Consider the following 12,422-nt stretch of genomic DNA (forward strand, 5'->3'; position numbering starts at 1 on the left):
CACAGGCACCCGGATTTCAGCAGTCATCCACTGTACAGCTCACAAGGACGGCTGAAGCTGTGTACCGTGAAAGGCGGAGGCGGCGTCATCTCATCATGCGGTCGAGGACTCTGCAAGAACAAAGGGGAAACCCAAGGTGGTCACATTTATTGTGCACCAGCACAGGAGAAAGGCCGGTTGCAGGTGTCAGTCTACAGCTACAGCAGCATCAGCGTTCTTGGAGAGGGGAGTTGCGGAGTTAGAGTATGCACTCCTCCGTCCAAGGTTTCTCACATCATCCATCTGCGTACCTATAGGAGCCTAGGATAAGTAGGTACATAGGTACACGGATAGCATCATCAAATCCTAGCAACTCCCACCTCTGGTAACCTTCCAATTCACGAGCTCCAGAGCGCAAACGTTTCAGCCAGGAGCCCATGGCCTCTGGGGTTTCCAATGTCAACAATGCGGGACTACCGTCTCATCCTGCACCCGGAAAGCGAGGAGCTATCTTTCAAGGACACAGATCTGTACATGTCGAACGATTGTCTGTTGGCGACATCTTCGATGACAAAACAGGTGAGAATTTCTAATTATAGCCTAGGTTGGACCTGGTTGGTTCGGCACAGGACTGACCAACATCACAAACGATCTTGCTCCTAAGATCCACGAGAATAGTAACAATATCACTGCTGTCTGTTGTATTGTCCACTTTCCGTCCTTCACTTCTGGGCATCGAGTACGCCCTTCATATTTTCCCCGCTCGTATAGTCTCAGCACCTCACGTCTCAGTCCGGATCTGTCTATTCTAGAAGTCCTCACCAGTAAACGGGCTCTGAACGCTGCCAAATCCCTGAGGACACTGCCTCCCCAGTCCAACGCTTCCGCTTCTCATGTAGCAGATCCTTGCCTCGGCGCATGCTTGGCTGGTGCAGTTGGGGCTCATAACACTACTTTTTCCCTGGTAAGTATTCTGCAGCGACACCAGGCTTCTGTCCTTCTCCATCGCCTCGGTGACCCGATGCCAAAATGTTGCATTCAAGGGCTCACTATCCGCCCAGCCCGCCGCTGCCCCGTACGCGTCGCGGGTAGAGTACTCAAACTCCCAGGTTGGCCCGGACCCTTCGAGCGAAGAGAACTTGGAGACATCCGAGTAGAATGTGTACGCGTCCATGACCTCGAAGGAGCCGGTATCTATCTCGTACATCCTGTATCTGTACTCCGCCGGATCGGTTAGTTTCTCTTATAGAAGTCAAGGCCAAAACCAGAGCCGCGTCGCAGCTTGTGCCATATGCCACACAAAAGACCTGTCCCCCCGCCCGCCCCACAATACCGTCTTTCCATTCGCTTCCCAGGAGCAGGCCCCAATGTGTGATATAGGACAGTAAATCACTTACCCAGAGTTAATATGTGTAAGTGGGGTGAGTGAGGGGCCGACCCAGGCGTTGGCAATGGCATTCTCAGCAGACTGCGTTGTGCCGTTGTTGCTGTAATAGATGAAAGCTTGGTCTTCATGGGTGTGGCCAAAGAATACTCCGGCAATCACGTGGGGAGAGTATCGCTCGACTATCTGATAGAAGTAATCAGCCCCGCCTGGCGTGGGATTTGTTCCGTCCCCTGGAACATTGTGAGTAAAGATTTTGGTTTTTATCAATGGAAAGAAAGACGTTGAACATGGTCGCTGAGGTACGGGCTCACGATTTCTCGTGCACTGCACCCTCTAGACTACCCAGAACACAGATAGCCTCCTGTGAGTACTTACAGCCGGTCAGGACGTGGCTGATGATGTAGGCTCGCTGGCCAGCATCTTCAGCCTTCTGTAACTCATCGATGAGGAAGGTGAATATCCCGGAGTAGTCAGGATCTGCAACATGCAGGAAAGCGTAGTAGTTGCCCTGGTAGTAGAAATCGCTGTTGAGGGTGATTATTCTAACCCCAAGTGGGTGAGTAACCGCGTATGCTCCATAATGCAAAGCAGCCTCAGCCTGAGTACTGCTATTGATCCAGCCATAATGCTCCCACAGTTGTGAGATGTGGTCATAGTTCCATGAAAATTGCTTGCCCAGCGGTCCGTCATTGTCAATTTTGTGAGGGGCATCGTTGTTCTCCGGGCTGCTGTCATGGTTGCCCAAGGCAGTGTAAACGGGTCCCCCAATGTACGCTTTAAACATCTGGAGGAGAGCATCCTCGACGTTTTCGACAAAGGCTTTCGACAGCTGGGCTTGGGAAGGCGCGTGAGTGACCATATCTCCAGTGTAAAAAGTCATTGCAGGGGGGTTATCTCGAGATGTTCCCGTCAAAGGTCCTATGGACTGTAGGGCTGCAAGTGCCAGGTAGTACGGCGAGTCACAGTCATACCAACCATAAAGAGGAGCCGAAAGCTCGACAGCTGGCATACTTCCATTCGATTGAGGACTGCTAGGCCGACAACAAGGCCTGTTAGTACAGTTCCCTTCTGTACCAACCTGGTATCGCGGATCTAGATGTAGGAGTCAGTCGAGTTCCCTTCTCTGCAGAAGCTCATTGCTCACCTAAGTGCATGTCCGACAAATGGAAGACCTTTGCCCTCTTCCCGCTCCTCATAGGCACGCTTGTGTCAACCGGCCGCTCCTTCGGGAATTTGGCCTTGACAGGAATCACCGGTGGCGTACTGCAGAACTTCGTGCTCAACGAAGAGCAGATGTACTGCCCGTCCAGGCCCGCAACATCAGCTTTTACCAACACCTGCGTCCACACAGCCCCAAAGCTGCCCGCTTTGTAAGTGGTCTTGCACGATGAGTTGGAGCCGAATCCAGTGGCCTGGCAGAGAGCGACCATGGCGTCCGGGACACTTGCGGGAGCCAGACTTGCCGCCAGCTTCGCAACCGATAGTGCTGCTACACATTTAGAACAATTGCCGGCCAACCCGCTATTGTTGGCTGAGATGATGTCAAGGATCTCGGCTACAGCTGCCGATATAATAGCAGCGCTGGCGGTTTCCGAGAGATTGGCAGCAGCCACAGGATAGAGGACAGGGTCCAGGTCTTCCGTCGGTATAGTTGATGGGTCCGTGAGATTCAGCGGAAATGTGATGTTTAAAACAGGATCGTATATGGCTGGCTGAGGCTCCTGTGTTGGCCCTGGTTGGACTTTCTCACTGTCAGGACTTATATTGTTGGGCCACGTACCGGAGACACTGGCAGAATACTCTTACCGTAGTAGGACGAATACACCGACGTAGGGAATGCAGTAGGGACTACATAATACGCTTCTCCTGGGATAGTGGCCTCGGTGGCAGCCACGACGGCGAGAAGCGGATATTGTGGCCGCATACTGGACAAAGGCGTAGCCGAAGGGCGGTTCAGCTTTGGTGTGCAGGCAGACTACTTCAGTCCAGGACCACTTCGAGGTGCTACAGGCTGCAGACCACAGTCAGCGGGTAAAACGAATGGCACAGGTTTCCAGAGAGCTCGAGGGCAGCCTGGCATAAGTATCTTGGCAATGCATTATGCTGCATTCTCGTGGATATTTAATCGTCAAGCCACAAGCTGACTGGGAACACAAGAAGATGTTCTGATGTCCAATGAAAGTTGTTGAGTGAGATGCGTGAGGGGCGCGATAAGCTGCAAAAGGACGAGGCCGACGGGAAAACGTGCAGGAATCATTGGATTCCAGTTCCGGCCCGGGGACGGCGATACGGATCTGCAGGAAATGCACCCACGACCGATCGTTCGGGCTGCAGCACGTGTGCCCAGCACAATAGAAGCCTAGGTGATGAGTGCCGGACCAGGGTCTCGAGTAGTGACTGCCGTTGAACTCAGCAATGGCAACTTAGCATACCTTCTCATACCTCCTTGGTAAGGCTGATTATTCAAGGCGAGCCGAGCTGGCGAGGAGGCAGGCAATCTGCTTAGACAGCTGTAGAGGTCCGAGATAGGCCACCTGGCCTGGCACACGACACTTTGCTGCCCTAGACAACCAGTAGCTCCTATTATACACTCTGACCTGGACCGGACATCAGATAGCGGACCATGGTGTCGCTGGCATGAAAATGACTGATGGCGTTGAAGAATGTTGGCCTCCATCGGTCCGAAGCCACGTGGTGGTTGCTTCCATTGCCAGTTGCAATCAGATTTCCAAACGAAGCTCTTTGGGTGCTTGCGGCTTGTGCACATTGGCCTCTTTCCAAAGAGCAGAATGTGAGCTGAATTGGCTCGCTCAGCCGAAAGGCGGCCTTTGGTATTGAGGGTGATGATAGGCAGGGTACTATCAACATTGTGTTGCACAGATGTTGAGCCCGCGGATGGGCCCCTGGAGCCTCGCCTTGTGAAGAAACGGTTGCAAATGAGGTGGAGTGCGTGGCTGCCGTTTTGGGTAGGTTGGCCAAGGCCAGCCTTGTACGCCGCCTTCCCCTGCCCTGCAGCGGCTGTTCATGCTCTCACCTTAGCTCGCCCTGCGCTTGCACCTCCTGCACCTCCCGCATATGAACGCGCTCATTGTCTTGCTGCCATGATAGGGCACCCGCAACCCGTGGCCAGACCCAGCCCCTCATACTCCTAAAGTAATCACGTCCACTCTCTCAGCTGCTGTCCTTCCACGCTTCCAGCGTAACGTGACGGGCCGAGGTCCCTGGCATGGGCCGCCAGAGACTTGACTAGGCGTCGATGAGCGGCTCCAAGCGGAAGGCAACCAGCATCAGCACCACCACCACCAGCAGCGCCAGCAGCAGTAAACACAATACCAGTTGGCACTCAGGCACGCCAACGCGCGTCTCGGACAGGACCAACACGTATGCGCACCCGTAGCCAGGCCAAGGCCCAGCGTGCTGCACCTCCGAAAAGACCAGGGAGACCAAAGCTGCGCCATGATACCCGCCAAGACAACGTCTTTGCCATCAAGGATATAATTGACGAGAAGTTCCTCCACGGCAAGCGTCACTACAAGATCGACTGGCAAGACGATCCAAACACTGGGGAGTCGTTCTCGCCAACTTGGGTTTGCCAGCACTCCCCTCAACAATTCAAGCCTTGGACTAACCCCTGATCCAGGAGCCCGCAGAGAACGCAAACGAGGACGCTGTCAAGGACTGGGAGAGGGACAAGCAGCGCCGTGCCCTGCTCAGTCTCACACCGGAAGCCATCGCCGACAGTGAACCCTCTGAGGCCTCAACACCTGGTGAAGCAACCGGCGAAGCACCTGCTCGAGGCATCTTTGTTGAGCTGCAGTCCAAGTCGGATTTCTTGAGGTCAAGACCAGAGTTTGATCTTTCCGACGTTCTCGTTGTCTCATCGTCCCAGCTCTCACAATTCCCTCACTCCCACTCTCCGATTGAGCTTCCGCCCTCTCAGTTCTTCGTCGCCTCATCTCATCCGTCTCTGGGCTTTATCGCAGATTCCCAGCCTGCAGACCCGGTTATTATTGAGTCGCAGCAGACAAAAGCCACGACTAGGCACCCAGGCTTCAGCCAGACGACCATTCCTGATTCCCAGGATTTTTCAACAGATTTGTCGCAGAACCCCAACAGCGCCAGCTTCACGGGCCAAGGAAGTAACCGGCCACCAGTGGGTCAGGTGACTCAGGACGAAGCAGGAGCATCCGTCAGAGCCGCCACGCAACTCCCATCGTTCGACTCGTCGATACCGTCTCGTCAACCTGGCACCGTTTTGGGCTCCTTTGGAACACATTCGATCCCCTGTTGGGAGGAAGGGGACTGTCTGAAGGAAGACGACCAGCAAGGAGCCCAGACAGAGCACTCGCAAGTAGAGAGCGCGGTCTCAGGGAGGCCAGCGTCTAGTTTCGAGGGCTTTTTCACTCAAGTGGAATTCGAAAGTGGCAATTACGATTTGCCCGGCGGCACAGAACCACGACATTCATCTAAAAACACCGCTTCCCAAAGTGAGCAACCTTCAAACACCTTGGCTGAGGTGACTCCAACGGACGACTCTCAGCAAGCTGCCCAGATAGTGTCGCCTCTAGCAGCAGAAGCTCCTTTATTCCACACACAAAACGAGGAAGACTTCTTCACTGCGTCGGAGGATTACGAGGTCGTTCCGGACACTCTGAGGAAGAACTCAGGACGCAGCCATGGATGAGTCGCAGGTCGTTCCGTCGGAACGCTCAGCGATCGAGGAACTAAGGGCAATCCAGGAGGCTTTCATACCTGGCTATCAAAATGATACCGCAGTCGACAACACGACAGGAGGACAAGATCCAAATGCGCCGCCTTCACCGGTCTCGCCATCCGCGATCCTCAACAGCGTAGAGCACGATTCCATCGAGAACCTGCACCATCCGGATCCCAATCATCCTGCTGTTGACCCAACATCTTGGGTTCACGGACCACCACCCGAACTATTTGCGGACAGTATAGAGCCTCACCACGATGCGTCGACTATGGACTCTAACATAGCATCTTTGAAACAACCTGCGGCAGCCTTGGGTGCAATGGAGGAGCTGGACTTGTCAGCGAGTGCTCTGAAACCACATGTGGGAGCAAGTCTTGAAGGGAGCGATGTCCCCGTCACAGTCACCCCGTCCGCCCTGTTCACTTCCGCGGATCTCAACGTTCCACCTGGCCTCTCACTTCGACCAGGCGGTGGTTTGCCTGAAGAAGCGGAACCCGGTGTTGCATCAAGTGAGGGCCAAGACGATACCGCCATGCATGACGACCAGGACTTCGACATTCTCCCCTCCGAGGACAGTGCACCAAACGAGTACCTCGTTCCCATACCTCCTGCGGCCAGAATTCGCGCTGAGGTCTTGGAATTCATCAATCAACATCGTCAAGAAATACACGCTTTCACTACAAATGTCTATAGCGGCGATGGTGCCCAGTCGCCAGATCCTAAAAGCACCGCGAAGATCGACGAGATCCTCCAGCATCTCACTGAACTGAGCAATCTCCCACCATACCATAAAGACCTCTCCGACCTATCACAGGAAGAATGGGTGAGATATGCCAGAGATACCAGCAGCAAGCTGTCATTTGTGTACGAGTTCCTGGAAGGCTTGCGTGATGCAGCCGTGGAAATTGCCATTCTCGCCGATTCCGGTACGATCTTAAAGCAATTGGAGGCCATAGTGTCACAGGGTGGTTTTGCATATCGACATCTCCGTGGCAATTGGCCGCAGATACCGAGTGGCCAGGGTTCGGCATGCAGTGTGGTACTGATTGACACATCTATCGAAGATGCACAACCTGTGCACACCGCGAACATTGTTCTGGCATACGATCAGACTGCCGAGCACTCGGGCCTGCTCGACCAATACAAGACAGACACTTTGGATAAACAGGAGCCGTTGGTGTTCTCCCTTGTGGAGGTCTACACACTCGAGCATATCAACCGGCGCCTCTCCCCCGCAATGGGCCCCTTCGAGCGGAAGCAGGCACAAGCCATCTGCCTGGCCTTTCTTTCCAGACATCTCGAAGACGAGTGGATGTACGAGCGGATCCCGCAACCACATGAGATGGCGCAGGACCTGATCCGCTACCTCGTAGATGATGAAGGACGATTCACTCACCCTGAAACGAGATGGGAGACCTGGGAGCACCAGACGGTCCCTGAAGATGTCTTCGACAGATATAAGGCCTTTAGGGGTAGATATTTCTCTTCTGGCAATCGCAAGCGGCGGTTGAGTGAGGGCGATGACGTCTCCGAGACTCCAAAACGGGCTCGCATCGAGTCACCGCCTGAAGTAAGCGACGAGTTGAGGAGCTTCCTGGGAACAAATGCTACCCTCACTGGCAATATGGCCCAGGTTTCTATTGAGAAGCTCGAGGATCTTGTTCTTCAGGTAGGTCACTGCAAGTCGGCCTATCCCCATTGAAGTTGTACTAACAAATGCCAGGCAAGGGATTTGAAAGCCGCCTTGGACAACAAAGGCGCAGAATTGAAGGGTTGGGTGAAGACTGTGAGGAATTTCCAGCCAAAACACCAACAAGCCATTAGAGAACGGAACATTTTTGAGGAGGAGCGCAACAAAATGTTCAAGGAGAGAGAGAAGATCCAGAAGTCGCTCGACATCAGCCAGGCAAGGGCGACCAAGCTTTCGGAAGAAAAGCAAGAGCTTGAAGCGAAGCTACAGGAGCTGGCAAACTCGGACAACCCCAACATAACGGCGGCCGCGCAGCGGGAACTAGATCTCGCATCGTCTCGGGAAAATGCAGCAACTCTTGAGAGACAGCTCGCATTCCTGAAGAAGGATGTGGAGTACGCGCGCAGCCGGTATCAGGATGCCTCGGACAAGGCTGCTTCTCTGGGTGAAGATAACACAGCGCTGAAGAGCCAGGTTGCCGAGCTCGAGAAGAGGGCGTCCGACAATGTTGTCAAGCTCCGAGGGATGAGCGCGGATGCGGCCCGCCAGGACGCCTGGCGGCTCTACCAGGACGAGAAGACCCAGCGACTCAGTGCGGAGCGTGAGCTGGACAGGAAGAATGACGAGCTGCGGAACTACAAGAGCCGGTTTGGCGGCCGCGAGACTAGGGGGAGTAGTGTTCCCCGTAGTCCTCGGGTCCGTCAAATGTCCAGCCGCAACACGAGCCCTGTCGGTGACAATAATGGAAACGGCGGGAGTGGCAGTGGCCCTGGCCCAATCTCGGGGGTTTTTGGTCCGAGGAGCACCCACTTGAAGGAGAATTTCTGAGGGAACAGAGGCAGGCACACCAGCTCGGTACGGGAAATGGATCATCGCACACGTTATTCGGAGTTGGAGGCTAGAAAGGTTGGCCAAGTCCCGGATCACAATTATGTTAATACTACCGCACCTATTTGATCAGCAAGCAGTCTATTTACACAACACCCAGAAGCTTCGATGCGTGAACGATGAATAGGCACAGCGTCGTCGTTGTTGCCGCGTGAATGCGGCCAGCTTATCTCAAAGCGGGCAAGAGGTTGAAGCCTGGCGTTGATGGGATGGGCGGTTTCAGTCCGATGGAGGATTGTCGAACTGATTCTTTCTCTCACTTGAGTGCACTTATTTCGTGTTTTTCTGGCAGCCGTCACTTATTTTCTCTGTTATCGGTCGATTCTCCTTCGCATCACGTCCCATCGAAGACAGAGCTATCACTCAGGTATCAGCCTGTTCCAGCACCGGCTCCCACTGTGGTCACGAAGCTCGAGGCATCCCTTGTGAAAGGACTATGGTAAACAACACTGCTGCGGGATACTGGCACCGCCGACTTGCAGTGTCGACTTATCTGTTCCATGCGATGCTTTCCGAACGTGTGGGACCGGTCTGGTGAGAGCCTAACCATACATGACTGCGGTCATAAGGGGCCTGGTTGGACGTCAAAGAGGGCATGTCGTGGTCTACTTACACCGAGCCGCCCTCCCAAAGGAGATCTACGTAGTCGTGCCTTTTCCAGTGCTCTCTATATAAAACGGATTCCCGGCTCATGAGCACTTGCAGGGAGATTTCTGTTGCAGATCAAAGACAATATGGCCAAGTCCAATCCTGACTTTCAAGTGCTCTCTTCCGGCTCTTGTGGTCCGATCCTCGCCCACACATTGTCTCGAGCCCCCGAGTCCAACTACAATGCTGGCAGAGGAACTCGAAGGTCAGGTAGAATAGTGTCGAGTTTGTGGGCACGGCTTTGCTGGTGGTGCAAAGCAACAACACAATGCTGTCACATAGACAGAGCTACCAGCACAGACCGCGTCGTCCAACCCTTTGGCTTTGGCGCAGATGAGTTTCACAGAAGGGCTTGGCTGAGAAGTTTCATTTTGTGGCTGTAGCTATTCCTGTTGACGGGCTTGGGGCCAGTGAGTAATTTACCCTCTGTTGTGGCTGACTCGCTCTGTGTGTCCGTGGCCCGTGTTGGCAAGTAGATACTACGCTGTTGCTTCCTCACCATGGGCGGAGGGGGTTAATGGCAAATACGTCTTACCTCGGGCTCACTTTACTTCAGACGGGCTCGAGCTGCTAGAGAGCCATGCGAGTAGGTATGGAGAGTAGAAGATTAAAGCTCCCCATAGCCTCCTCTTGTGTTGGTACATCGCTCGGTGTCAAACGCACTAGGGTAGAAAGGTATCGCCACCATCACTGGATTTCGCTTCATCTGACACATGAGAACGTGGACAGCGTCAGAATTTCTCCTCCCGCCTTCTATGAAAAATGGTAGTCCCAAGCTGGCTGCTTTTTCGTCTAAAGGTTGATTTTTTGTGTTTGGTAATGGCACATGTACAGATCCGACCTTGCTTAGTTTCGCCTCGCAACTTGGATTCAAGATTGAACTGCCTCCTCCCGCGCGAAGCAGAGCGTAGAGTGCCCGCGCCTCGTTTGGATCGGCGAGATTCGCTGGTCGCGGGTATCGTCTAGTGCTAGGCCGTCTCCTCGGGGTACAGGTCCTCCTTGAGCAGGACGCCGAGCTCCTTGCGCAGGGGCTCGAGCTCGGTGAGGTACTGCTGGTACTGCTCCTTGTTCTCGACCTTGGACTTGATGCCTGTTGTGATCACACGGTGTCAGCCAATCGGCATATTCGTGACGAAAGCAAAGCTTGTGGTCGTTTGCCATACCCTCGAAGATGCGCACGGCAGTAGGGAAGTCGTTCACCCTCCGGGCGGCCCTCAGCGCGGCCGTGCAGACGGAAGGAGAGGGGACCAGATCGTAGGCGAAAGCGTTGTTCAGGTTGCGCTGCATCGGGTCGCGAGAGTCAGCGTGAATTCCGTGTGCCCGGCCTGGCCGGGAAGCTCGCAGCCTGAAGCCACACTCACCTGGAGCTCGAAAACATCCTGGACGCTGTCGAATTCCTTCTCGTATCTGTATCGGCAGTGCTTTCATCAGCCATTGATCCATTTCGGCATGGCCCTCTGGCCCAATTGACCCCGATTGACCCTTGGGTCGAGCTATGACATGACGTGCTGCTGCTGTCTGCCCGTCCTCGTTCGGAGGGTTGTTTGTTCGTCGGGGTGTCCTCACCTGTCGCTGAACTCCTCGAACGACTCCTCGTGGTGCTCGGCTCGCAGACGCGAGGAGGTGCTGAAGCTAGGGCGGGCTGCGACCAGAGGACGGGCGGCGGTGGTCCGCAGGGTGGTTGCACGGAAGAAGGTCGAGGCCGTGGGGCCACGGGCGGCGATACGGAGGAAAGACATGGTTTTTTTCTGTCTCTCGTGCTCCTGCTGTGCACTCGTCCTCGGGAAGGGTCTACGGGCGGCAGCGATAATGGGAGCGAAAGATCTGACCTCACAATCGCAAGTGAGTGGAGAATGGAGTGGTGCGGTCGTGGGTGCGTTGGGCGTGGTGTGCTGTGCGTGGTGGTTGACGGTGGGAGAGCAGTTTTCCGGTAGAGTAGGGTGCCTATCAAGAATCGGACCACCTGCGCTCGAACCAGAGCTGCGGGTAAGCCAGGAGCCAGGCTCAGCTGCCAGACTGTGCCGGCTGGGGGGAAGGAAGTTGTCGGGGCCACCTCTTGCGAGGGCCATGATTGGGTGGCCGTGCCCGGGGGTGCCCTCTTGCGGTGGGCTCCACTCAGCCCAAGACTGGCCAATTGGCCCGGCTGCCTTGGTGAGCAGCAAGCATTTCACCACTATCTTGCTGTGGGCCTGTGTGGGTGAGCTGCTGATATTATGTACTGTGCACTCGGTACCAGGCTGTTGGTCCTGTCTCCCAACACATCATATGCGCATTGCTCATCTCAATAAGACCTCGCTGGGCTGCTGGAGGGTTCATGACGGAGGGTTGGCTCATGAGACAGCACTCGCAATTCACAGGGTGGAACAGGGTACCTAGGTATATAGGTAGAGGAAGGCCTTAGGTAGCGTACTCGAATAGATATACGTGCAGCTGTGTCGCACGGGACACTGCGTTGAAAGCGGCTGTCTGGACTCTCTCCGAGTCGGTTACTCGCTGACCCAAGACCCAGGTTCGCAGAATGGACAGCAAGCGGGCGAGAGCGAGCAGCGAGCAGCAACTCTCGGCTCGTGTTCCGAGCCTGGGACCACAGGGTCGACCTGCCGCATCCATGCCGAAGAAGCAACGTTCCTCGCTGCAGGAACACTTCACCTTGACCATCCCGCTGTTACGGAATGACATCAATGCCATGTGTCGGGATGTTGATATCAGTCCACTTGCATGTGGATGCAAGTAACCAGGACAGCAAGTGCACGTCGACAGTCTGACCTGGCTGCACGTCTCGCACCTCGGCGTTCTCTAGCGAGTCTTGGATGTCGTCGCGAGGTCGGGTCGCCCGCCCTTTCATTCAACACAAACCCACAGAACACATGCATACATACATGCGCCGGCCCCAATGTGTTGAGCCCGCATGCCGGCGGTTGGGAGGCCCACGTTCTAGTAGTAGTAGTAAGAGGCCTATAGAGAGTGGACGTGGACGTGGACGTGGGCGCGGACGTGAAATGAGACGGGACGCGTTGAGATTGGATGGAATAAAAGACCGGCACCCTAGCATCGGCCCCGGCGCCTTGGCCCGAGGCCCTCGCTGATCGGGGCACCCACTGCCTGCCTGCCCA

General features: G+C 55.0%; 3 protein-coding genes across 3 annotated transcripts; 1 reads left to right on the top strand and 2 right to left on the bottom strand.

Moving 5' to 3' along the window:
• Positions 1–787: 787 nt before the first annotated feature.
• Positions 788–3,290, bottom strand: INS49_005139 (uncharacterized protein; the record flags this gene model as incomplete). Its single annotated transcript, XM_043165926.1, has 5 exons — positions 788–1,193; positions 1,377–1,596; positions 1,742–2,458; positions 2,511–3,107; positions 3,173–3,290. The coding sequence occupies 5 exons, from the start codon at positions 3,288–3,290 to the stop codon at positions 788–790; spliced, it is 2,058 nt and encodes a 685-aa protein (XP_043017403.1).
• Positions 3,291–4,622: 1,332 nt separating this feature from the next.
• INS49_005140 (uncharacterized protein) lies at positions 4,623–8,601 on the top strand (the record flags this gene model as incomplete). The annotated part of the gene is made up of 6 exons (XM_043165927.1): positions 4,623–4,747; positions 4,800–4,953; positions 5,007–6,002; positions 6,034–7,009; positions 7,148–7,752; positions 7,807–8,601. 6 exons carry the CDS (start codon positions 4,623–4,625, stop codon positions 8,599–8,601), a joined length of 3,651 nt encoding a protein of 1,216 aa, XP_043017404.1.
• A 1,676-nt stretch (positions 8,602–10,277) lies between these two features.
• INS49_005141 (uncharacterized protein) lies at positions 10,278–11,048 on the bottom strand (the record flags this gene model as incomplete). Its single annotated transcript, XM_043165928.1, has 4 exons — positions 10,278–10,399; positions 10,473–10,590; positions 10,671–10,716; positions 10,876–11,048. The coding sequence occupies 4 exons, from the start codon at positions 11,046–11,048 to the stop codon at positions 10,278–10,280; spliced, it is 459 nt and encodes a 152-aa protein (XP_043017405.1).
• Positions 11,049–12,422: the final 1,374 nt, after the last annotated feature.

The sequence above is a fragment of the Diaporthe citri genome, assembly GCF_014595645.1.
Source record: "Diaporthe citri strain NFHF-8-4 chromosome Unknown scaffold_15, whole genome shotgun sequence".
In the NCBI taxonomy this organism is placed as follows: domain Eukaryota; kingdom Fungi; phylum Ascomycota; class Sordariomycetes; order Diaporthales; family Diaporthaceae; genus Diaporthe; species Diaporthe citri.